This window comes from Mus pahari, chromosome 7 (genome assembly GCF_900095145.1).
Source record: "Mus pahari chromosome 7, PAHARI_EIJ_v1.1, whole genome shotgun sequence".
NCBI lineage: Eukaryota > Metazoa > Chordata > Mammalia > Rodentia > Muridae > Mus > Mus pahari.
Genome location: NC_034596.1, coordinates 78740197 through 78764669, shown reverse-complemented (window position 1 = coordinate 78764669; position 24473 = coordinate 78740197). Strand labels below are relative to the sequence as shown.

At 39.0% G+C, this 24473-nt stretch overlaps 2 protein-coding genes across 4 annotated transcripts in view; one reads left to right on the top strand and one right to left on the bottom strand.

Annotated features, from left to right (window-relative positions):
• Positions 1-21230, bottom strand: part of Rbm25 (RNA binding motif protein 25) — a 50822-nt gene extending 29592 nt beyond the window's left edge. The window contains exons 1-8 of one of the 3 annotated variants that reach the window (XM_029540616.1): positions 21037-21226; positions 13820-13885; positions 10679-10796; positions 10449-10569; positions 8162-8211; positions 5870-6037; positions 3921-3978; positions 1042-1199 (exon numbers count right to left, since the gene is read on the bottom strand). In XM_029540616.1, coding sequence (XP_029396476.1) covers positions 1042-1199; positions 3921-3978; positions 5870-6037; positions 8162-8211; positions 10449-10569; positions 10679-10720 — 597 coding nt within the window. In that variant the 5' untranslated portion in view covers positions 10721-10796; positions 13820-13885; positions 21037-21226. Of the gene's footprint in view, positions 1-1041; positions 1200-3920; positions 3979-5869; positions 6038-8161; positions 8212-10448; positions 10570-10678; positions 10797-13819; positions 13886-21036 lie in introns of all 3 variants that reach the window. The other 2 variants (XM_029540617.1, XM_021201549.2) reach the window with 2 other exon arrangements.
• Positions 21231-23168: 1938 nt separating this feature from the next.
• Zfyve1 (zinc finger FYVE-type containing 1) overlaps positions 23169-24473 on the top strand; it is a 79005-nt gene continuing 77700 nt past the window's right edge. Inside the window, exon 1 of the mRNA XM_029540749.1 lies at positions 23169-23186. Within this exon, the coding sequence (XP_029396609.1) occupies positions 23181-23186 (6 nt within the window). The 5' untranslated portion in view covers positions 23169-23180. The remainder of the gene's footprint in view (positions 23187-24473) is intronic.

Genomic DNA, 24473 nt, shown 5'->3' with positions numbered 1-24473 from the left:
TTGAACTCAGGACCTCTGGAAGAGCAGTCAGTGCTCTTAACCACTGAGCCATCTCTCCAGCCCCTAAATTCTTTTTTATACTATCGTTAAATATGAGTTTTAGAAAAATTCTTTTAAGGGACTGTTCAAGTCCCAGCAAACAAATGGTGGCTCACAACCATCTGTAATGCCTCTTTTGGTGAGTCTGAAGACAGCTACAGTGTACTAACAATTTTTAAAAAGAAAAGGTTAAATTTTTCTTTTTTTAAAAAAAGTAACACACAAAGGTTTTAGAAAGGGCAAGAGAAGGCTATATCTATCTTCAAAAGTAATGAAAGCTAGATGAGAGTAAAGACCTTTGGTTTTTTGTTTTTGTTGAGTTTTTTGGGGTTTTTTTTTGGTAGGGGGAAAGAAAACAAAAGAAAAAACAAACACACATACACACACATATATGTACATATATATGTACATATACATATTTATCTGTGTGTAAATACATAAGACATACTATATACTCAGGATTAAGATTTTGTTTTGAGGAGGATGCAATAGATATATTATCACACAAGACACAAAAAACCTCCTTTATCCTCATGTAAAGTAACAGAATTAAAATGAAAAATAAAAATTCTGAATAAGGTCACTTATACATGAAATAGTAAGACTTATTTTCACTCATTTCAGAACCCAATCTGTGTGCACTAAAAGAGAGAGGATAATAAACATTGTGTAGGTTGAAATATATTTTATACTTACTTACAAAGCTGCCTTAATGAATTAGCTCTGATTGGAATAGTCTGTACAAGGGTTTTCTCTGGCAAGTTAACCTTGTCCAGCCTCCCTTACTACCTTCATCCCAACCTGGAACAAGCAAACCAACAGTCATCCACCCACTGTGGGTAGATCAAACACTTATCTGCAAACTATAAAAATACACTCCTGCAAAGCCACAAGCACGTACTACAATGAGAGTAATCTTCTAAGTCTCCATGCTAGATTTATTTACAATATGAAGCATTTACACAGAACTGGCACACGTAGACTAGAAAAGATATCACATACCCCATTAGCTTTTTTCTTTGCTTTCCATTCATCCAACTGTGCCTTTGTCTTTGCATCAACTTTAACAAGTAGCTTCTTCTCTCCAATCTGAAGGTCGTGCAATAATCTGAGAGCACGGAGGGTAGACTCAGGCTCTTTATACTCACAAAATCCAAAAGCTAACAATAAATAAGAAGAATTTGTGAAATATTAAGGTATAAAAACATGAAAAATACAGCAAGGCAAATTGATTAAAGGTAAAACTTATGAGCGCACCGAAGTCATCACCAAAACCCTGCTCTTTAACCCTCTGATAACCATTTCACTTTAACATCGATGAACCAACAGGGGAGGGGGAGTTAAAAAAAAAAAAAAAAAAGAGACCAGGGAAAGAAGAAAATGCAGCAAGTCATTATTTACTAAGAGCTAAAATATAATAAAATTTGCCGGGCGTGGTGGCACCCGCCTTTAATCCCAGCACTCAGGAGGCAGAGTCAGGCGGATTTCTGAGTTCGAGGCCAGTCTGGTCTACAAAGTGAGTTCCAGGACAGCCAGGGCTATACAGAGAAACCCTGTCTCGAAAAACCAAATAAATAAATAAATTAAATTAAATTTTAAAAATTAAAAAGATAACAGTAAAAGGACAGGATATAGCATTAACCATGGAAACTTTTGCTGGGGCTGGGGCAAGACAGTTGCAACCCCAGAACTCAAAAGCCAGAAGCAAATGAGAACTGGAATAGCTTTAAACTCAGAATAAATCCCCTATGAATTTCAGTATAGAAAGCTCATATATATCCTGAATGAAATGTTTTAAATTTGACTTTTAGAGAAAAATTAACTGGACAACATGGCTAATTTTTTTTATTAGAAAAAAATAGGCAGTATTTTTAGGTACTATGATTATATTTGGGGCATTTTTTCCTACAGTAACCCCCCCCAAGACAAAATAAATGTTCATGTTTCAGAGTATATACTAAAATACAGAGATAAAAATCACAGTGCTTGGGGTGTACTTAAAAATAACATGAACAGCCAGGCATGGACGGTGACACACACCTTTATCTCAACATTTAGGAGGCAGAGGCAGGCAAGAGGAACTCTGAGTTAGAGGCCAGGCTATTCTACAAAATGAGGACAGGACAGCCAGAGCTATACAGGGAAAAGGGCAAAGTAGGGGAGAAGGGAAGGGAAAAAGAAAGGGGGGAGGGAGGAGTATGAATGGATGAATAAAGGAACACAAACAAAAGAAAATCTGTAGGGTACGGGTAATAAGATTAATGACCATAAGCTGATAATTATTAAAGCTGTGAGTAGTAACCTTGGAGTTATCACACCATCACATTTTGTATATGTATCCATTTTATCCATAAAGGTATTTTAAAATTAAGACTAGGTATAGCTTAGAAATAAAGGTGGTCAAATATATGAAACACTCCCCTTAATTGACAGCACCAAGAGGAGACAGAGCAGAGAATTTAGCAGTCTAGAATGAAAGGCAATTTACTTTCAAAATAGGCCATATAGATAGCTGGGAAGCACTTGCCATGGAAGTGTGAGGACCTGAAGGTCCCAAGTACCCACAGGACCACATAAAATAGAACTAACATGGCAACCCCTAGTAACCCCATCCCTCCAGAAGCAAACATGGAAGAAGCTCCCTGGCCAAGTTGGCTAGCTATTCTACTATCCACAAGCTCTAAGGTCAGCCAAAGAGTCTCTTAAATAAAGTGAGGAACACTTGAAGAAGACACAAGAAACCAACCAACAATACTTAAATATACACAATCAAAGAGCAGCTAAAGATGGCTTCACACTAAAGAGCACTTGTTTTTACAGGGGACCCAGGATCCATCCACAAGTCAGGGATAGCAACTCCTCCTTCTGGGCTCTACAGAACTGAACACGAGGTGTACAAGCACACAAGTAGGCATGAAGGCACATACTCATATACACAAAGTAAAAATAAATAGGTCTCCAAAAAAAAACCAGTCCAGACCCGGGTGTGGTGGTGCACGCCTTTGATCCCAGCACCTGGGAGGCAGAGGCAGGCGGATTTCTGAGTTCAAGTCAGCCTGGTCTACAGAGTGAGTTCTAGGACAGCCAGGGCTATACAGAGAAACCCTGTCTCGAAAGAAAAGGAAAAAAATAAAAACAAAAATGGTCTAATTAATTATCCTTCCCTCTTCCTGAGCTCTAATTATTGCAATTGGGACAGACAGCCTTACATTCAGGCAAAATAACCTCAAATATCTAAAAAATTAGTGAGAGCTAGAAAAATAGCACAGCAGTTAGGAATACATACAGAAGATCAGGACTCCTGTGAGGCAGGTAGAAACCAGCTCTAACTCCAGTTCCAAGGGAGCCACACCCTCTTACAGCTTAGATATGCACTGCATTCACATACAGAAGCCTCTACACAAATTACAGGCCATCAGGGCTAGAGAGATGACTCAGTATTCTTCCTGAGGTCCTGAGTTCAATTCCCAACAACCACATTGTGGCTCACAACTGTATTTAATGAGAACCAATGCCTTCTTTTGAAGAGCATGAAGACAGCATACTCATATACAAAAAATATATGTGTAGATGTAGAGATAGAAAATAAATCCTTAAAAAACTTATAGGCCAGTAATAAGTCTTTTTAAAAGAAACCACTGGATTTGTGCAATCTAGCATATTAAAAGAGGGAAGGAAGAAAACACTATTGAGTAATGCTCATTTTTTTCTTCTACCTCCCTTTCTGCTTCAACTTTTGAATCTTCTAATCCCAAATTTCAGCCAAAATCTTCAATGGCCTTTTAATACATTGTATAAAGAAAATTAAAATAAAACATGCTAAGATAATACATACAAATGGGTTGAAATGGTGGCAAAAGGAGTAAGGAAATTATGTATACCTTGAAGTTTCCCAGAAGCACCTTGCACTCTCTTCCAGCTCAACACCAAACCACATTTCTTAAAAAGAAATTTAAGAATTACCAGTTAGCAAACAAAAGTTTCAAGACAAGTAAGATCACAATTATAGGCTATAGAGTATGCTAGCTCACACCAGTAATAGAGTCTGAGGTAGTACTACAAGTTTGAGGACAGCCTGGGACACAAACCCTGTCTCAAAATAATAATACCATCAATACAGGAGGGAAACCAGAACAAAATGTTCAGCAAGATCATGCTGGCAACTAATAAGCTTGTTAAAATTACTCCAAATCTCCCATACACTTGAAATATCTAACAAACTGCTTAAACAAATACATAAAGCCTTAGCGGGAGGGGTGGCGCACACCTCTGGTCTCAATACTGGGGGCAACTGCAGGTAGATCTATTGAGTCTGAGGCTACCCTGGTCTATAGAGGGATTCCCAGGGCAGCCAGGACTACACAGAGAAACTCTATCTCAACAAACAAAAAAGCAAATAAAATCCCCCCAAAAAACAAAAACAATATTTTTTAAATCTGTTGACTATGTACTTATAAAATCACAACATATTAGCCCCAAAATTACTAGCGAAGTAAATGCACTCATATTATGGCAAAGTTTTAATCACTTTAATTAACTCAGTATCACCAAAAAACGGGGATTAAGAATACAGCCTAGCAGTGGTGGCTCATACCTTTAATCCCAGCACTTGGGATGCAGAGGCAGGCAGATTTCTGAGTTCAAGGTCAGCCTGATCTACAGAGTGAGTTCCAGGACAGCTAGAGCTATTCAGAGAAACCCTGTCTTGAAAAACAAAACAAAACAAACAAAACAAAAAACAAAGAATACAATGAAACACTTGTGTTAAAAACTGTATACTTAGATTGGAGAGATGGCTATGTGGTTAAGAGCACCAACAGAGGTTCTGAGTTCAATTCCCAGCAACCACATGATTGCTCATAACCATCTCTAATGGGATCTGATGCCCTCTTCTGGTGTGTCTAAAGAGAGCAATGGTGTACTCAAATACATAATCAATACATAAATCAAAAGATTTTTAAAAAATGGTATATTTTGAATTTAACAAATAAACAAATTCAAGTTTTGAATTTAACAAATAAACAAATTCAAGTTCTAAGAAATATTTTATGAAAACTCTAACTTGTATCAGGAAAACAATCTAAATAAAAAATAAAATAAAAGGAAATAAAATTAAAAAACTTCTTCTGTATTATAGTGCCAAAATGAAGCACATATTTATATCATAAGCAGAAAACAAAAAGCAGTTAATCCAGTCATCACTGGGAAGGTTGAGTACAAACTACGCAGTGTTGAATACAGCAGCATCAGGTCATGTGTAAGGATGATGTCTATTTGCTCTCAGAAAACATGCATTTTACACTCAAATGAGTATTATATCGCAACTCACCCATAAATTATGAAACATGGATTTTGTTTGTTTGTTTTGAGACAGGGTTTCTCTGTGTAGCCCTGGCTATCCTAGAACTCACTCTTTAGACCAGGCTGGCCTCAAACTCAGAAATCCGCCTGCCTCTGCCTCCCGAGTACTGGGATTAAAGGCGTGCGCCAACACACCTGGCGAAACATGGATATTTAAGAGACAAAATTGATAAGTTTACTGATGAATCTGAGTCACAGAGTTCTAGTATGATTACTAGACTGCTCTTTTTCTACAGATTTGATAGTTTTTCATATTAAAATGCTGAGAGAATAAATAGAGAACTTTTGCATGAGAGCACAGGCCTTAGTCCCAATAATCTGGGAGATAGAAAATTCTCAGCTTTGAGGCCAGCCTGGACTACTTGAGATCTTGTAACAAAAAAAAAAAAAAAAAAAAAAAAAAGCTACTCAATAAGTTTGAAATATAATTAGCAGTTTTATAAAGTGAAAAATAAACACTTTAACTTACAGCTAAGAGCTGTCGTATAAGCATGTCTGAGGCCTTCTCAGAAATGTTCCCAACAAAAACGGTAGTAGTAGGGCCACAATTTTCATCATTTTCTTTTAATTTTAAGCCTGGATGATCCTTTCTTGCTCCCAAATGCTTTCCAACCATGGACACGGTAGGTACTAGGACCTATGGTAAAGAAAAGCAAAGAATTTGATCTGGCAATGACATTATACTAAAAACACCAACTTTAAAGAATAAATATATAGCATATCATTAAAGGCCCTACATATCTAACCTAAAACTTCTAAAGCATGTAGTATGTTTCACTAATGCAAATTTACCCCTCACAATTAAATTTCTATTTTTAATTATTTTTAAAAGAAAACAAAAATGTCAAACTTTTATGAGTTTTTAAATGTTCAAAACAAACCATTTGAGATTACTTTTAAAAAAAGCTGGTAATTTTATCACAATTATACTCAGTACCGAAAGCAAATTCATTATTCCAGCTAATCTTGTAGCACAATATTAAAACACTGCCAAACTGTCAACACTTTTGCTTTTTATAAGGTCCTCGTGTTTATTAGCTTATTTTCAATATAAACTTGCAATCTCCCACATACAGAAGCAGAATTCTATGTACTCGACAATGAATTCATTACAAACTAAGTAGGCCCAGGGTAAACTAAGAACTGGTGAACTGGTGGAGCTGCTCCAAACCCCAATTTCCCATCCCCTTATTCTGTAATATAAAGGGGAGTGTCATTTGGAATGTTCTAAAATTGAACTTAGGCAGGTGTGATAGTGCATACCTTTAACCTAACACTAGGGAGACAAGAGGCATGTGGACTTCTACTGCATTTAGGTGAACCTGGTTTACATAATGACTTCCAGAACAGCCAGGACTATAAAGTGAGACACTATCTCCCAAAACAAAAGCAATTAAACAAAAAATAAATAGCCCAACTATTTAGGAGGTTTAGGAAGTATGGCCTTGTAGTAAGTTTGTCACTGGAGGCAGGCTTTTAAATTCATTCTCTCCTTCCTGTTTATAGTTTCAGATTTGAGCCCTCAGTTCTTCCTGCCTTCATTTCTATCTGGTGACATCGTTTCTTGCATTATGGACCCTAATCAATCTAGAAAAGTAAGTCCAAGTCAACTCTTCCATTAATCACCTTCTTCATTCTGGTGTCTAATCCACTGATCTTTCAGAGGACCCAGATTCAGTTCAGAACTACATCAGATGCTCAGTCACCTGTAACATGGGCAGTTCCAGGGTATCCAACCTTCTAGTCTTGAAAAGCACTACATGCTAATGCTGCACATACTGCCAATTAGGACACTATATACACATACTGGCTCTTTTTTTTTTTTTTTTTTTTACATTATCTAAGCTTACCAAAGTTTTTTTGTTTGTTTGTTTTTGTTTTTGTTTTTTTGTTTTTCGAGACAGGGTTTCTCTGTATAGCTCTGGCTGTCCTGGAACTCACTTTTTTTTAATCCCGAGTGCTGGGACTAAAGGTGTGCGCCACCACGCCCGGCTCCAAAGTTTTTTTTTTTAAAGATTTATTTATTTATTATATGTAAGTGCACTGTAGTTGTCTTCAGACACTCCAGAAGAGGGAGTCAGATCTTGTTAAGGATGGTTGTGAGCCACCATGTGGTTGCTGGGATTTTAACTCTGCACCTTTGGAAGAGCAGTCGGGTGCTCTTACCCACTGTGCCATCTCACCAGACCCCAGCTCCAAAGTTTTATATTTCAAGAAATGCTAGACATTTCCTAAATCTTAATTTTCCCTTTATATTACCCCTTTGTATTACCCCAAAGGGTTGAGGTAGAATACTCCCCAAAGGTCTGAGGTTTAATCCCCCAGCACAAAAACCAGATATGGTTAGTATATGGCCATAATTCCAGCATTTAAGAGGTAAAGACAAAGCCGGGCGTGGTTGTGATTTCTGAGTTCAAGGCCAGTCTGGTCTACAAAGTGAGTTCCAGGACAGCCAGGGCTATACTGAGAAACCCTGTCTCAAAAAAACAAAAAACAAAAAACAAAAAAAAAAAAAAAACAGGATCAAAGTTCAACGTCATCCTCAGCTACAAAGTAATTCCAACGCTAAGGAGACTCTTGTTTTAAAAAACAGTGAACCGGGCAGTGGTGAGGCATGCCTTTAATCCCAGCACTTGGGAGGCAGGCGGATTTCTGAGTTCAAGGCCAGCCTGGTTTACAGAGTGAGTTACAGGACAGCCAGGACTATACAGAGAAACCCAGTCTCAAAAAAAAAAAAAGTGAAAAGACAAATTATACTTACAGTTGGAGCAGGAGCCATAATACTCATTGGTACAGGAATCATTGGTGTCCCTAAGAGGAAGAAAACATACCATATTTTAAGAACGTAATTAAAAATAACTCCAGGCCTGGAGAGATGTCCCACATAGTCAGGTTTGTGCTTCACAAGCATGAGGACAGTCCTGAGCATCCACATGAAAGTAAGGCATAGGACCAGTGCTTATCGTTCCTACAAGGGGACAACACAGAGATAGGTGGATTCCCAGGGATCACTGGCAAGCTATCGTGGCCCAAACAGGATCCCTGAGTTCCAGTAGAAGATCCTGCATCACCTAAACAGAGGAGGCCAGAGAGACAGTTCAGTATATCCAAGGACCTACTGCCAGACTGACAACCTGAGTTCATTCCCTGGTACCCGCACGATAGAGAGAGCCAACTATTAACTATGCTTTGACCTCCATACCTACACTAGGACATATCCTTGCATTTACACATGTATACAAATTAATAATAATGAAAAATATTAGAAGGCTCAATGTTTGATGGCCAAGACTACAAAGAAAAGAACTTACAAGAAAATACTTAGAACTAGGAAACCTGGCAACACACATATGTACTCCCAAACTTGTGACATATGGAAAGATTATTAGCTATGCTTGGTTACACAACAAGGTCCAGACCATCCTAGGCCAGGTGAAAACCTGCCTTGACTACTCCTGTCCCCATTAAAAGGAGGCAGGGAAGTCGGACATGGCGGCGCACGCCTTTAATCCCAGCACTTGGGAGGCAGAGGCAGGCGGATTTTTGAGTTTGAGACCAGCCTGGTCTACAAAGTGAGCTCCAGGAGAGCCAGGGCTAAACCCTGTCTCGAAAAACAAAAACAAAAAATAAACAAACAAAAAAACAAAAACAAAAAAAGGAGGCGGGGATTTATACATAAAACTAATAAGTAAAATTCGGGTATGGTAACAATCACCTATAATCTCATCACCTGTGAGGCTGAGGCAAGAGAATAACCATGAGTTCAAGATTAGTCTGGGGGCTGGTGAGATAGCTCAGTGGGTAAGAGCTCCCGACTGCTCCTCCAAAGGTACAGAGTTCAAATACCAGCAACGACATGGTGGCTCACAACCATCCTTAATGAGAGCTGACTCCCTCTTCTGGAGTGTCTGAAGACAGCTACAGTGTATTTACATATAATAAATAAATAAATCTTTAAAAAAAAAAAAAAAGATTAGTCTGGGAGAGATGGCTCAGCAGTTAGCAGTTAAGAACACTGGCTGCTCTTCCGAAGGTCATGAGTTCAAATCCCAGCCCTCTTCTGAAGACAGATTTATTTATTATGGATGGTTGCAAGCCACCATGTGGTTGCTGGGATTTGAACTCAGGACCTTCAGAAGAGCAGTCAGTGCTCTTAACTGCTGAGCCATCTCTCCAGCCCTTTAACAAGCATTTTTAAGTATCTGCAAAGAAAAATCAACTACCACTTTGCTTCCCTCTAGTAATAATAACAATACTAATTGTTATACTAATTTGTATAGCTTTGAGGGAAATTAGCACTAACACTTTGAGGGAAATTTCAGTGCTAACTTTATTTTTCAAAAATTTGAACCTTATGAATATGGATATAGCACCTTTATATACTTATCACTTTTAAAGAATTTCCAAGATGATTCTGAAACTCAACCACAAATACAAATCTGTCAAACCAAGTGTGATGACTCAACTGTAATCCTAGCATTCAGAAGCCTCACAGACAACTGAAAGGTGGTGGGGAACCTGGGATAACACATATTCTGTCTCCAAACAAATAACTTAATGGTACAGGAAAATCAAGACAGTGGTGGCAGTGGTGGCTCACACCTTTGATCCCAGCTCTCAGAGGATAGAAACAGGAAAATCTCCATGGGTTCAAAGCCATCCTGGCCTACAAAGTGAGTTCCAGGACAGCCGTACTATACTGAACTCATGTCAAAAACTGCCCTTTCCCCCTACTACCCCCCAGAAAGAAAAAGCAAACAACCATGTTCACAGTAAGACTACCATGTATTTACTATTAATCACACATGTACCATGCTCCAGAGGAAGTATCTCAACAACAAAGACACTGCCTCTTTTAGAAGAAAAGGGGGCCAGGCATGGTGGCGCATGCCTTTGATCCAAGCACTTAGAAGGCAGAGGCAGGTGGATCTCTGTAGTTCAAGGATGGACAGCTAGGTCTTTACAGAGAATGTCTTCAAAAGGGGGTGAGGGTGGGGCAAAAAAGAAATAAATGAATGATAATAAGAAAAAAATGTGCTCAAACTTACCTGGAGGTACTGGTGGAGGAAAGCCAGGAAACTGTGGGGGTGGGATCCCCGGAGGGAGAGCTGGGATTCCCATGGGAGGGCGATTCAAATGAGGGGGGAAAGACATTCTGACTGCACCAGTCTAAAGAAAGAAATGACAAATCATTTTATTTGAAACCTTTCCAATCTGATATGCCTACATTGTTGACCTTCATTTTTTAGAGATCTGCAAAATTCTAAAGTTTTCTTACCCAAAGGAGTTGGCAAAGACCCTCTTTTCTCTGTCTGTCCATTGAGAATTTTTTAAAACTTAGATCTTTTCTAAAATAAGTTCCCAAAATGTACACGAACTAAGTTCAGGATAGACTCCTACAATCATGTGGGAATACATATAAAGGAAGAAAAAAATTTTGAGGTTCAGTTAATATCAAAAAATTAAATGCCAAACATCAATGAATCTTTTAAAACAAACTCAGAATCCAGGAGGGTAGCTAATTTTAAGTATTCTGATACATTCATTTTTAACCCAATAGATCCTTGAAAACTAAACTAGCAAGGTTAACCAAGGTTAACAGTATTTGATGACTCAGTGTTAGCTAGTTCTTCAAAGACAAATGTGCCATTAAATTACAAACAGGAAGAAGAGGGCATGGCTTCTATCAGGTCACAGAGTAACTGTTCTAACATAAGGAGCCCACAAGTTTGCAATAAGGGTAATAGTTTGGTTTGGTTTTTTTGTTGTTGTTTTTTGGTGATAAGGATCTCTATAGTAATCAAAGCTGGCCTTAAATACTATATAGCTGATAACAATTGCTAACCCTTGACCATCCAGATTCTATTGCACTGCAAGTACTGAGATTACTGGTGTATACTACCATACCCAGTTTAAACAAACCTCCAGCCAGGCCTGGTGGTACTAGCCTGTAATCCCAATCTTAAAAGTAGAAGCAGAGCCGGGCAGTGGTGGTGCACGCCTTTAATCCCAGCACTTGGGAGACAGAGGCAGGTGGATTTCTGAGTTCAAAGCCAGCCTGGTCTACAGAGTGAGTTCCAGGACAGCCAGGGCTACACAGAGAAACCCTGTCTTGAAAAAACAAACAAACAAACAAATAAATAAATATAAAAATAAAAGTAGAAACAGATGACTTTTGAGTATGCTAGGACTTGTCTCAAAAATCCAAGCTCTGGGGTGGACAAGGAGGCAAGACAGCATTGTCTACACAGTCAAGCCAGCCCTGTCTCATAAATAAATGAGTGAATGAATAAATAAATGGCTGAAATAAGTTGGTAATGATTCCAGTAGAATTAGTTTGGTGGATATTTTCTTTGTTTTGTTGTTTAGTTGTTTTTAAACTAAGCAGGAAACCACTGTCAAATCACTAGTAAAAATTCTTCCTCCTATAACAAAAAATCCCATACTCTGGAACTGAGAAAGCCTAGAATTGTTGAACACATTTTTCAAGCAGGGCATGGCGGCACAAAACTGTAATCTCTGAAATTGAGAAGTGAAAGCAGGAGGACCAGTTAAAGGCCAGACTGCTATGAAGCAATATGATGTTGGGTTTAAGACTAGTCTGGCTACATGAGACCCTACCTCAAAAGTATGGTGCTTTACTTTTTTAGTGGCTGAGTGTATATATTTACTTGGTTTTCAGTTTAAAACACTGTACATGACCGAGGCTGGCCTCAAACCCAATATCCTTAGCCTTTGAGTACCAAGATTATAAGAATGTACCACCATGCCTGGCTCCTTTATTTTTCTTACTCATTTTAGTAGCCAAAGTTTAAAATGTGTGATGTCTTCTACTTTCTCTCATCCATCAACTCCCACCAGTTTACCATGTTATGTTTTCTACGTTACCTTTTACATACAAATATTTAATATTTTGTGCTTTATTATAATATACTCATACTATACTGTTACCTGCATTGCTCCTTCAATGTCACTGACATCTCTTCACGTCCATTCTTATCTTTGTAACTCAGTAAATGATAATACAGAAACACTAGTTGCCTCGGCTTTTTAACCCTTTCCATTAATACTGAACATTCTTGGATATTTAATTTCATATTTGCAAAGTATTTAGGATTTTCATTTAATTATAATTATTGATTTGTATGAGTTTATGTATGCTTGTGTATGTATATGGCATGTATAGAAGACAAGAAAAGTCACAGGAGTTCACTCTCTCCATCACTGGGTCTTGAAATTGAGGTTGTGCTGTCAGGCACAGCAGCAAGCTCACCCTTACCTACTGAGCCATTTTGTAAGCCTATAAATATTTCTGTAATACAGACTATCACTGTTTGCATTTAAGCTCTAGTACTAAATCATTCCCCCCAAATTAATGTGTAATTTGTATTACCAGTATATCAAATATATCCTTTCCTTGAGTACTAGAATAAATCAATAACTTATAAGAATCTGAAGTTCAAACAAAAAAAAACTCTATTTCAGGTTTAGCTTTTTTTTTTATCTTTTTACCTGTTAGTAAGCATTTCTTTAAATAGAAAATCAAAAAACAAAAAACAAAAAAAAAAAATCAAAAAAACAAACAAACAAAAAAAAACATGTACTGCATGCTCTCACTGTTCTGTCTTATACTGTAATTGACTTTTTAAATAGTCTCTAAGAGCTGATGAGATGGCTCAGCAGGTAAAGGTACTTGCCTGCCACCCAAACTTGTCAGTCTAAATTCCATAAAGTGAAAGAAGAGAACTGACTCCCACAAGTTGTCCTCTGGTTTCCACACATGTGCCACTGAACACATGTCCCAAGAATAAGTACATAGAAATGTAACTTTAAAAATATTTTTTAAAATACTAGGCCAGACAGTAGTGATAACACCCCTTTAATCCCAGTACTCAGGAGGCAGAGGTAGATGATCTCTAAGTTTAAAGGCAGCCTTTTCTACAGGATAAGTTCTAAGAAAGCCAAGGCTACCCAGAGAAACCCTGTCTTAAAAAATAGTAATAACAATAACTTTAAAAAAATACTCTATAAAACTTAATCTTTGATTTTATAAGCCAGTTCTTATAAACAAGTAAAAGAATTGTCAGAATGATTTCTACATTAGCAAAAAGGTACTAGAAAAGCCTTAAAAAACTTAGGTAAGCTTCAGCAGATCTAACAAAGACACAAGTTTATAAGACATTATACATCCAATTTTTGTGTGTTGCTTTGTCTTTTCTTTTTGTAATTATTACCTTTAAAATTACCACATTAAGTAATGGGTTTCAATTACAACATCTTCATACATGTGTTATTACACTATATTCTCATTTATTCCCCTTCCCCGTTGAGTTTTTTAATAATCTATATTACAAATGTTCTACATGTAAAGGAGCAGGAAGGTGTGTGTGTTAAAACAGAAGGCTACTGTCCTACTTACAGAAGCTCTTGTATTATAATAATACTCTATCTCAGCACTTTCTTAGGAAGGCAGTTGGTATAGTACCTGTTGAATAAATAAATTAATTAATGAACAATAAACAATGCCTGAGGACTCATCAATAGAATTATTAAACAGCTACTACTTAACAACAGCCCAGTGCCTAGTTTCACAATGGTATAAGCTTGGGCCATGGATTCATTTTTAGATCCACTTCTTTCCCACCAGTGTTAGATATAAACAATACTTTTAAAGTAAAGCTATATTCTTAAGGATTAAGTTATATTTTATGGTTTTTAATATTAAGTTAATTAACCAGATACATTTTAGTTTCACCAGTATAATTTTAGCATACATTAATATTTTTCCTATGAAATACCTCCTCCATTTTATTTAAAGCTGCTCAAAACTTAATATGGGCTGGACTTCAAGGTGAAAAACTATTATAGTCAATGCCAACATTTATGAACAGTTCCCATTTCCTTTAAGATAACAGCCTTCTCCTAGGGAGATTCGAAAGAGACATTAACAAAATAAATGTTTAAACATTGAGTATTAACAGCTTTATGCTTTGTTATGTGAAATGAAAATACAACCACAGCCAAGTGTACCATATTTTATTTTTAAAATAAATTTAAACTTAATAATAAATTATACTTTCTTCTAAGTTTTAGAGACTATGAAGATTGGTAGGTTTTATAGAAAAATAATCAAGGAAAAGAGCTGAGGAGTGGTTTACTTTCAGTTCCAATGATCAGGCCTCATTAAGTGAAGATTAAGAGGCTGAGGCAGGAAGGCCTATTTATTATCAGAGGCAAAAGCCTTACTTCCAAGCAAAGGAAATAAATATAAAGAGATTAAGGTAGACATGCCTTTGACAGAAGACCAGCAAGGTCAACTGTATGCCTAGAGAAGAAAGAACGCTGAGAGTTAGATAAAACTGAGCATTAACTGGGAAGAGGAAGTGTTCAAAGAGGCTAGGGCTTTGTAATACACTGTAAAGGTTTGGGCAACTACTAAAAATAGGATAGAACACATTTTGAAAGGATTCTGATTTAACAATCATTGTCACTCTTTTAAACCTGGAAGGGAACAGAAGGAAGCAAGAAACTACTTCAGTAATACAAACTGTGCCTTGAAGGAGGCAGGGGTGGTCAAAGTCGTAGTTAGCAAGTTGCTGGCTGGGTTCTGGATAGCCAAAAGGATTTCCTGAGGGTGATGTTAGATATAATACAGTTATTACTAGTGATTTTACTTCAATATTATTTATAAAAATAACTTTTATATATGTTTTTCTTTTTCATTCTGCAGAATTTGGGGGCTATTTTTGTTTTTCAAAACAGAGTCTCTTCTCTACAGTTCTGACTGTCCTGGAACTCCCTATGTATTCTGTACTCTGGCCTCAGTGATTCTGTCTCTGCCTCCCAGGTACTGGGATTAAAGGCATATGCCACCAAGCCTGGCCTAAGATGTTTTAAATTTTAAAAGGCTCAAAATACATACATATACATGTGAGTTTATGTGTGTGTATATACATTTTGTTTGTTTTCTTTTGTTTTTCAAGACAGGGTTTCTCTGTGTAGCCTTGGCTGTCCTGGAACTCACACTATAGACCACGGTGCCCTGAAACTCAGAAATCTGCCTGCCTCTGCCTCCCAGGGGCTAGGATTAAAGGTGTGTGCTACCATCACCTGGCTGGTTCAAAGTATTTGTATTTGTTAAGTATGTAGCTTTCTGTACCAAAATAACTGTCCATAAGGTAATGTTTCCAATCTCTATCTAGTTTGGTGGTCACACAATTCTTTGTCAAGACTCACTGGAATTAAAAATGGACATTATAAATAATTAACATGTATTTAATCTAAAAAAGGAAACAGACCTAAAATACATTTACACTCTCCAACTCTACTCCCTTTCTTTTCAGCCCATTTTTTTCTTATTCTTGTGAATACCACATGCATACAAAATATAACCAATACTACTTAAATGAGCACTACTCCACTATATTTATCCAGACAGAAGTGAATATCACCAGGGAAAGAGTGACACTAAGCTCTCTAGGGACACTAGATGGTAAGGATGAACCAAAAGATTTCTCTCAGCAAATACTCTTAAGTACCTAGCTCCAATAATTTTGCAAGTTCTCCCCTAGAAACCATTTGTATTAGTTATGAAAGGGTGAGACTTTAAGTTACTATATAAACCTTGTCAACTAGTCCAGTGGCTCCACAATGAATGTAAGTGACTATTAATTTAACACTGTCTCCCAACCTGCTTAAGCCAGCACAACAGTAGAGACTAATGACTACACTATCTTAAGCAAGTATAACTTTAGAAAAAAAAAAAAAAATCACTTCACTAACTGAATTCACAGACAACTGGATTCTGCAGGAACCATAAAAAAAGGTTCTGTTGCCAAATAATGAAAATATTAAAAAGAAACTTATTGTAAGCAGAACTTTTCAACAGGTTGGGGACATAGCTCAGGCATAGAGCTCCTGTCTTCCAACATAGTCAAGGCCTTGTCACTGGCACTGCACAGAAGCACTGGATGACAAGAGGCAGGGAAGCGAATACTGAAGTGTTTTGAATCTCCAAAACATAAGATTTTTTCCTAAGAAACTCATACTTTCAATGAGAAAAAAGCAGCACCTATACAGACACACTGGTCATTCCTACAAACTAAGGCAGAACACACAGTGCTTCACAAGTAGGCTAGAGGGGGTACTTCTGGGTAATAGTTACACAACTCTATATTTGCTTAAAAAAGAAAAAAATTCACTGAGCTTTCTTTCTAAAGCTACTATTTTTAAAAGACTTCAATTCAGGACAGCTACCAAAATCTAAGGCCTGAAAATTAAGCAGTACTGTACCAATTCTAATTTCCTGACTGTGATCACTGTACTATTTTTAAATGATAAAAAAGGAATTTCCCAGAGCTTTCAGGAAATACACCATAGTATTTGTGGGAATAGTGGCAACACATCTGAAATTTAGTAGCAAAATATGTCAAAAGAAAACTACTGAGAGGAGAAAAACTGGCAAAAACACTGTCTAAGGGACCTGAGTTAGAATGGTTGAGAATTCACTGTACTTTGGGTAACTTTTAAATTATGTCAAAGTCTGGACTATATAATGTGTTCAAGGCCTGGGCTAGAATATGGAATGCTGTTTCAAAAAGTTAATAATAAAGGGACCCTGATATTGCGGCCTCTTGTGAGGCTATGCCAGTGCCTGGCAAACACAGAAGTGGATGCTCACAGCCAGCTATTGGATGGAACACAGGGTCCCCAATGGAGGAGCTAGAGAAAGTACCCAAGGAGCTGAAGGGGGCTGCAACCCTGTAGGTGGAACAACAATATGAACTAACCAGTACCCCCTGAGNTNNTGTCTCTAGCTGCATATGTAGCAGAAGATGGCCTAATCGGCCATCANTGGGAAGAGAGGCCCCTTGGTCTTGCAAACTTTACATGACCCAGCACAAGGCAAGGCCTGGGCCAAGTAGTGGGAGTGGGTGGGTAGGGGAGCAGAAGCGGGCGGGGGGGAGGGGGTATAGGGAACTTTCGGGATAGCATTTGAAATGTAAATAAAGAAAATAATAATAATTTAAAAAAGTGAATAATAGAGTAAAGGAGGGCTAGAGAGATGGCTCAGCGGTTAAGAGCACTGACTACTCTTCCAGAGGTCCCAAGTTCAATTCCCAGCATCCCCATGGTGGCTCACAACCATCTGTAATGGGATCTGAAGCCCTGTTCTGGTATGTCTGAAGACAGCTATGGTGTACTAATATAAATATTTAAAAAAGAAAGAAAGAAAGAAAGAAAGAAAGAAAGAAAGATAGAAAGAAAGAAGATTAAAGGAAAAACAGCAATACTAATAATTCTTATTAGTATTTTCTCGAAATACTTAAAAAAAAAATTGTTTTAAGTACAAAAGAAGCTAAGCTTGGTACATGCCTATTACCCAGCATTGGAGAGGCCAGGACCTGAGAAGCCTGAGTTTGATACCAGCATGGGTTACTTACTGAAACTATCTTTCTTTTTTTGTTGTTGTTGTCTTACTGAAACTATCAAAAACCAGAACAAAGGTATCCAAGAAGGATGTAAGAAGGAATCAAAATCTCCTTGAGGAATGTGGGATAGCTGTAAAACAAGAGAAAAGAACTGAAGCTCTCTAACTCAAGGGAACAAAGCTTGCCTAACAAGTCCACTGCCCTGGATTTGTTCCCCAGCATTCACAGTATTAAGTAAACTCTATAGTAACCCTCAAACCATTCGAAGACCAGGTGTGGTATTACACACCTTCAATCCCTGCACTTGTGAGGCAGTGGCAGGTGGATCTCTATGAGTTGGAGGACAGCTTTGTCTACATAGTGAGTTCCAGGACAGCCAGAGCTAACAGAGATCCTGTCTCAAAAAACTTCGATAAGATTAAAAAATATAAAGAACAGTTTTCCAAGATGGCGATTACTTTTAACAGTGCTAATTTAATGTTAACTTTTCTCAAAGCTATGAAACAACGAATTTTCCTCACATAAATAAGGAAAATAAATGAAAACTTTTCTGTGGCTAAAAACTTGAAAAGCTCTTCACCTGAAGTCATTACTCAACATTAACATGTACAAGTGTGTGTATCCTCATTCAGACACAACATTGCAATAAAAAGATAATCACAGAATAGAAATATTTAGCCAAAATTATTAATACACAATGGCTAAATGCAAAACACTATTTTTTTTCCTAGAAGTTTTTTGGTATCCTACCAAAAGAAAGAGAGAAGATAGCTCAGCAGTTACAAAAACTTGCTGCTCTTCCGGAGGACCTAGGTTTGATTTCCAGAACCCATATGGTGTTTCACTGCCATTTTAAAATTCCAGTTCTTGGAGATCCTTTCCTGGCCTCCGGCCTCACCAGGCACAAATACAGTGTACAAACACACATGGAAGCAAAACACCCAATCAACTCATCCACACAAAATATATTTAAAAATTTTAACAAACAGAAAATACTTTTGTGACACCTTCCTCACACACAGAGAGATAATCCCAGCCAGGTGGTGGTGGCGCATGCCTTTAATCCCAGCACTCAGGAGGCAGAAGCAGGCAGATTTCTGAGTTCGAGGCCAGCCTGGTCTACAGAGTTCCAGGACAGCCAGGGCTATACAGAGAAACCGTCTCGAAAAACAAAAAAAAAAAAAAAAAAGATAACCCCAAAATGACTTGATGCCAACATTTTTTTTTTTTACTTGCAAAAGTCCTCAATATCCTTTTCATCTCCTAAATTACTTGGTGTACAACTGTTACTGTCTTTATCCAAGAAGCTAATTTGTTCAGGGGAACACAATAAGAGGGTGTAGACTCCAAAGTTCCCCACTGAGAAATTACCAATTCAAAAGTTTCATGAGACCCCAAAGTCTCAATTTCCTACCAGTGGACAAAGTAAGGAAGTTAAATGTTAAAAGTCTACTCTAAGTACACAGAAAGAAATGTAAAAAGTCTCTGAAACGTCTGACTCTTAATTCTTAAGTAACATCATTTATTAGTATAAACCAACATCATGCTATACAAAATTTTAGTGAACATTTTACATACATTTTTTCAGTCCCCAAATCCAACCAGTGATGTGGATCGAAATAACTCCCATTTTACTGATGAAGAAAATCAAGACTTAAAAAAGTTTAATAAGCACATTGTCTGCTTGAATCACAACTGAGCAATTGAATGTCTTATGAGACCGCTGAACTTTTTGAAATCTCTTTTATAAAAAAAAAATTAAAGTTCTCACAAAATTACATTCGTGATGTGAATACTCCCCGTTAAACTATCAACCTTTCCTAATTCTATATACAGGCTTACAAGTATTGATGTCATACAGCGACCCTCTTACTAGTGAAATTCTTTACGTTTCAATAAATAAATAAATAAGAGATTTTTAAACTGAAGAGAAACTGAAAGTGAGGGTGCTCACAGACAACACAAAAAAACTGTTTATAGTACTGCCAGCTACCCGATTCACCTCATTTCAATTCTAAAGCGCTATAAGAGAAACCCAAGCTTTTCCCTCCTTTTGGTTGGCTTTACTCTGACCTGTATCAAAATGGCACTTCCACGTCAATATAAATCCATTATTACATAACTTCAAGATAACCGTCATACTCTTATGTCGAAAACTGTAGTTAAAAATCAATTACTGAAAACAAAAGGAGGACAGCATATTTTAATATGAAGAAGGCTGGTGCTGCCTAGAATGAATGGAGATATCGCTTACAGCATCCCTCCCAATCCGAAAGGGGAGCAGACGGTCAAAGTCATCACTAGCTCCAACAAGCCGGAAAGGTGCTTTAAAAACCAAAAAAAAAAAAAAAAAAAAAAAAAAAAAAAAACAAAAAAAAAAAAAAAAAAAAAAAAATAAAAAAAAAAAGAAGCCACTCGCTAAACTCGAGGAGGGGTGGGGCCCGTTNTGGAGATATCGCTTACAGCATCCCTCCCAATCCGAAAGGGGAGCAGACGGTCAAAGTCATCACTAGCTCCAACAAGCCGGAAAGGTGCTTTAAAATGCATAAAAAGAAAAAAAGAAAAAAAAAAAAAAAAACAAAAAAAAAAAAAAAAAAAAAAAAAAAAAAAAAAAAAGTGGCCACTCGCTAAACTCGAGGAGGGGTGGGGCCCGTTCTTTTTGGCGGCTGGCACTAGAGACTACCAGACAGAAAGAAATCCGTTGGTGGCCGGCACCTCGCTCCAAGGGTGGGCGCAGGCTACTTTCAAGGCGCAGCAGCCTGGAGGCACTTGAGTCCTCGGGCCCCGGGAATCTACTGAGAGGTGGCTCTGGAGGCCCCGAGGAGACGAGGGCCTCCGGGCCGACCGATCGATCCTAGCCCTGGCTAAGACGGGAGCCCCGTCAGGGCCCGAGGCGATTCCCTCCCAAACGGAATCGGAAGCCAATCGACAAAGTGGGCGAAAAAAAAAAAAAAAAATCCCCGGAGGAGCGCTCCGGCCGCGGGCCCGGCCTCCCCGGGCTCCCGGTCCACTGGTTTTCCCGAGGCCTTGGAGGGGGGGAGAAGCCCGAGCCGCGTGCCCATCCCCTCCCCCCCCACCGTCCCCCACCCCCACCCCGCTCGGCCTCCGCAGCCGCCCTGGCTCGGCCGCCGCCGCCGCCTCCTCCTCCCGCAGCTGAGGTAGCCGGTCAAGCGGTTTCCTCACGCGTTCGGAAGCGTGGACTCACCCGCCGCTAAGAAAACGGTACTGTCTTCGCGGCCTCTGGGCGTCAGGTGATGGAGTGGGCTCCACCGGTTCGAGGTGTCTGCGCGCCCGCCGCCCGACTCCAGAGACTGGGTCCCGAAGCGCCTGCTCGCCTAGGCCGCAAAACACAGCCGCGCTGCGCGGGGAGCTCCGGGAGGGCTTCCTCTTGCCCGGCGTGCACTGCGCCAGGAGGCGTGGAAAAGGGAAAACCATAGAGAAGGGGGTGCGTAGATAGTCTCCGCCGTCGCCTCTGACTCACTAAGTACAGAAAGATGACCATAGAGTGGGATTGTCTCATGGGACCTAGAGAGGCTCGAGCTGTAAATTACCACACACCCTGCCATTTTTGATTGGAGCCGACTGAATCTTATGACTGTGCGACGCCATCTTGAGGTCAAGGTTCCGGCTGCTTACCCGCGCGGGGCTTGGTACAGGTTTTCTCACATTTTTGGTAGTTCGTTTTCCAGGAATTAACAACCTTGGTCTCCTGATTCTTGGAGGTTCGATGACCTGATACCTGATCGGAACAGAGAACCTCAATAGAAAGCCCAGATGTCGTTTGTTCTTCGAAAAGAACTGCTCACATCAAGAAATAATTGGCAACGGCTATATTGGTTTTTTGTTTTTGTTTTGTGTGTGTTTTTTTTTTTTTGAACTTTTTGTGCGTACACTCACTATAACGTAGGCGAGGTAACAGGGTCACAGAGGTAACTAGATGCTTGGCAGCCTCAGAGACCTGTACGAATATTTAATGCAACTTTGCAATGTGCGAATGACTGAAAATACTAAACAGTGAAAATGAATACTCAAAAATTACTGGGCTATTCAATTTATGGACTTTATAAGCAGTATCTACTGTTTTTGTTTCCTCTTACTCAGAAGGATTATAATTTGTTCATAAGGAGCTTGCCTCTCTGAAGGTAGAGAGTGAGATTTATTCCTGTTCTGGGAGAGCTGGAGTCCTGGAATAACAAAAAGCAAACCTTAGTTGGTTAGTTTTTGTTGTTGTTGTTGTTTTAAGATGTATTTATTTATTTTATGTATATGAGTACACTGTAGGTGTACAGATGGTTGTGAGCCATCATGTGGTTGCTGGGAATTGAATTTTAGGACCTCTGCTCACTCCTGCCCCACTCGCTCTGGCCCAAAGATTTTATTATTATAAGTAAGTACACTGTAGCTGTCTTCAGACCCACCAGAAGCCATCATGTGGTTGCTGGGATTTGAACTCAGGACCTTCCAGAAGAGAAGTCAGTGCTCTTAACCTCTGAGTCATCTCTTCAGCCCTGGTTTGGTTTTCAAGACAGGGTTTCTGTGTATCCTTGTATGTCTAGAAACTCCAACCTGGCTTCAGAGATTGGCCTGAGTACAGGCATCAAAGGTCTGCGCCACCACACCCAGCTTTTTGTCTAATAGTCTTATTCTAATACATACCAATCTCGGCAGTCTCGTTTAATGGTCTACCTCTTCCTCTCATACTAGAATGGAAACATAAAGAAAGCACAGGTCGGGCTGGTGAAATGGCTCAGTGGGTAAGAGCACTGACTGCTCTTCCAAAGGTCCCGAGTTCAAATCCCAGCAACCACATGGTGGCTCACAACCATCCGCAATGAGATCCGATGCCCTCTTCTGGTGTGTCTGAAGACAACTACTGTGTACTTAACATATAACAATAAAAAAATAAATCTTTAAAAAAAAAAAAGCAAGCACAGGTCTTTCACCCTCCTGAGCTCCTGAGCTCCTGTGTTTAGAATAGAGGCTGTTGTTTAGCAAATGCTCAGTATCTGTTGAATAAAAGAAACGGTTGGGTGTGGTACATCTTACTGAATTCCAGATCTCTGGGGGGCCCCCGAGGAAGGTGGGTTCAAAGATAGTTTCTATGGTTCCAGGAACCCTAGGGAAAGCTACCTAATGAGACCCTGTCTCAAAAGACCAAGCAACAGAAAAGGAAATGTCATACGATTCGGACCAAGCAAATGCAATGCAAGGACAATAGGACTGGGAAAGTATGGGCTAGCACCGTCCTAAGTTTTACATTCACATATATTTCTTTTTACTAGGTATCTTACAGAAAGATGAACACTAGCTACTTTCCAAGACTACTATAAGGATTAAAGTAACCAATATATGAAGGTACTTTCTACAATAAAATGTTCGTTTCAAATGTTATTTACATTTTGTAAATATTTATTTTTACAACCCTAAGCATAAACACAGAAATTCTCTCAAATTACTACATATCCTCTTTTTTGTTTTTTTTTTTTTTTTGGGGGGGGGTTGTTGTTGGTGGTGGTGGTGGTTGGTTGGTTGGTTTTTCGAGACAGGGTTTTTCTGTATAGCCCTGGCTGTCCTGGAACTCACTCTGTAGACCAGGCTGGCCTCAAACTCAGAAATCCGCCTGCCTCTGCCTCCCGAGTTCTGGGATTAAAGGCGTGCACCACCACGTCCAGCTCCTCTTTTTTGTTCTTAAAGGTTTTTTTTTAAAAGACTTATTTATTTGTTTTATGTATGTGAGTGCAATGTAACTGTCTTCAGACACACCAAAAGATAGCATTGGATCCCAATCCAAATGGTTGTGAACCACCATGTGGGTGCTGGGAATTGAACTCAGGACCTCTGGAAGAGCAGTCAGTGGTCTTAACCATCTCTCCAGCCTGGTTTTTTTTTTGTTTTGTTTTGTTTTTTATGTGTATGAATTTGACCACATATATGTCTATCCACCACATCCATGCCTGGTGCCAGCATAGGACAGAAGATGGAATTAAATCCCTCAGAACTGAAGTTACTGATGGCTGTGAGTCATCTTGTGGACTCAGAACTGAACCAGGGGCTTCTGCCAAAATAGCAAGTGTCCTTAACTAAGGCATTTCTCTACTACTGTGTAATAACACTTGTTTAATAAAATGCTGAGGGGACTCGTGAGACGGCTCAGCAGATACAGTTGCCTGCTACCAGAACTCACAAGCTGAGTTCAGTCCCTGACCTCAAATGGCAGGAGGGGAGACCAAACTCGCACAAGCTGAACATTGCAGGATATACTCAAATGCATGACTGTGCACACATATTAAGCAATAAATAAATGTAAAATATAATAACCCAAAGCTAAATAGGCCAGGTAGAGATGGCACAGACCTTTACTCTTATCACTCAGGAGGCAGAGGCAGGTGGATCTCTGAATATGAGGCCAGCCTGGTCTAAGGAGTGAGTTCTAAGACAGCCAGGACTACACAGAGAAACCCATCTTTAAAAAACAGATAGATAGCCAGGTGTGGCGCATGCCTTTAATCCCAGCACTCTGGAGACAGAGGCAGGCGGATTTCTGAATTCGAGGCCAGCCTGGTCTACAGAGTGAGTTCCAGGACAGCCAGGGCTACACAGAGAAACCCTGTCTCGAAAAACAAAAAACAAAACAAAACAAAA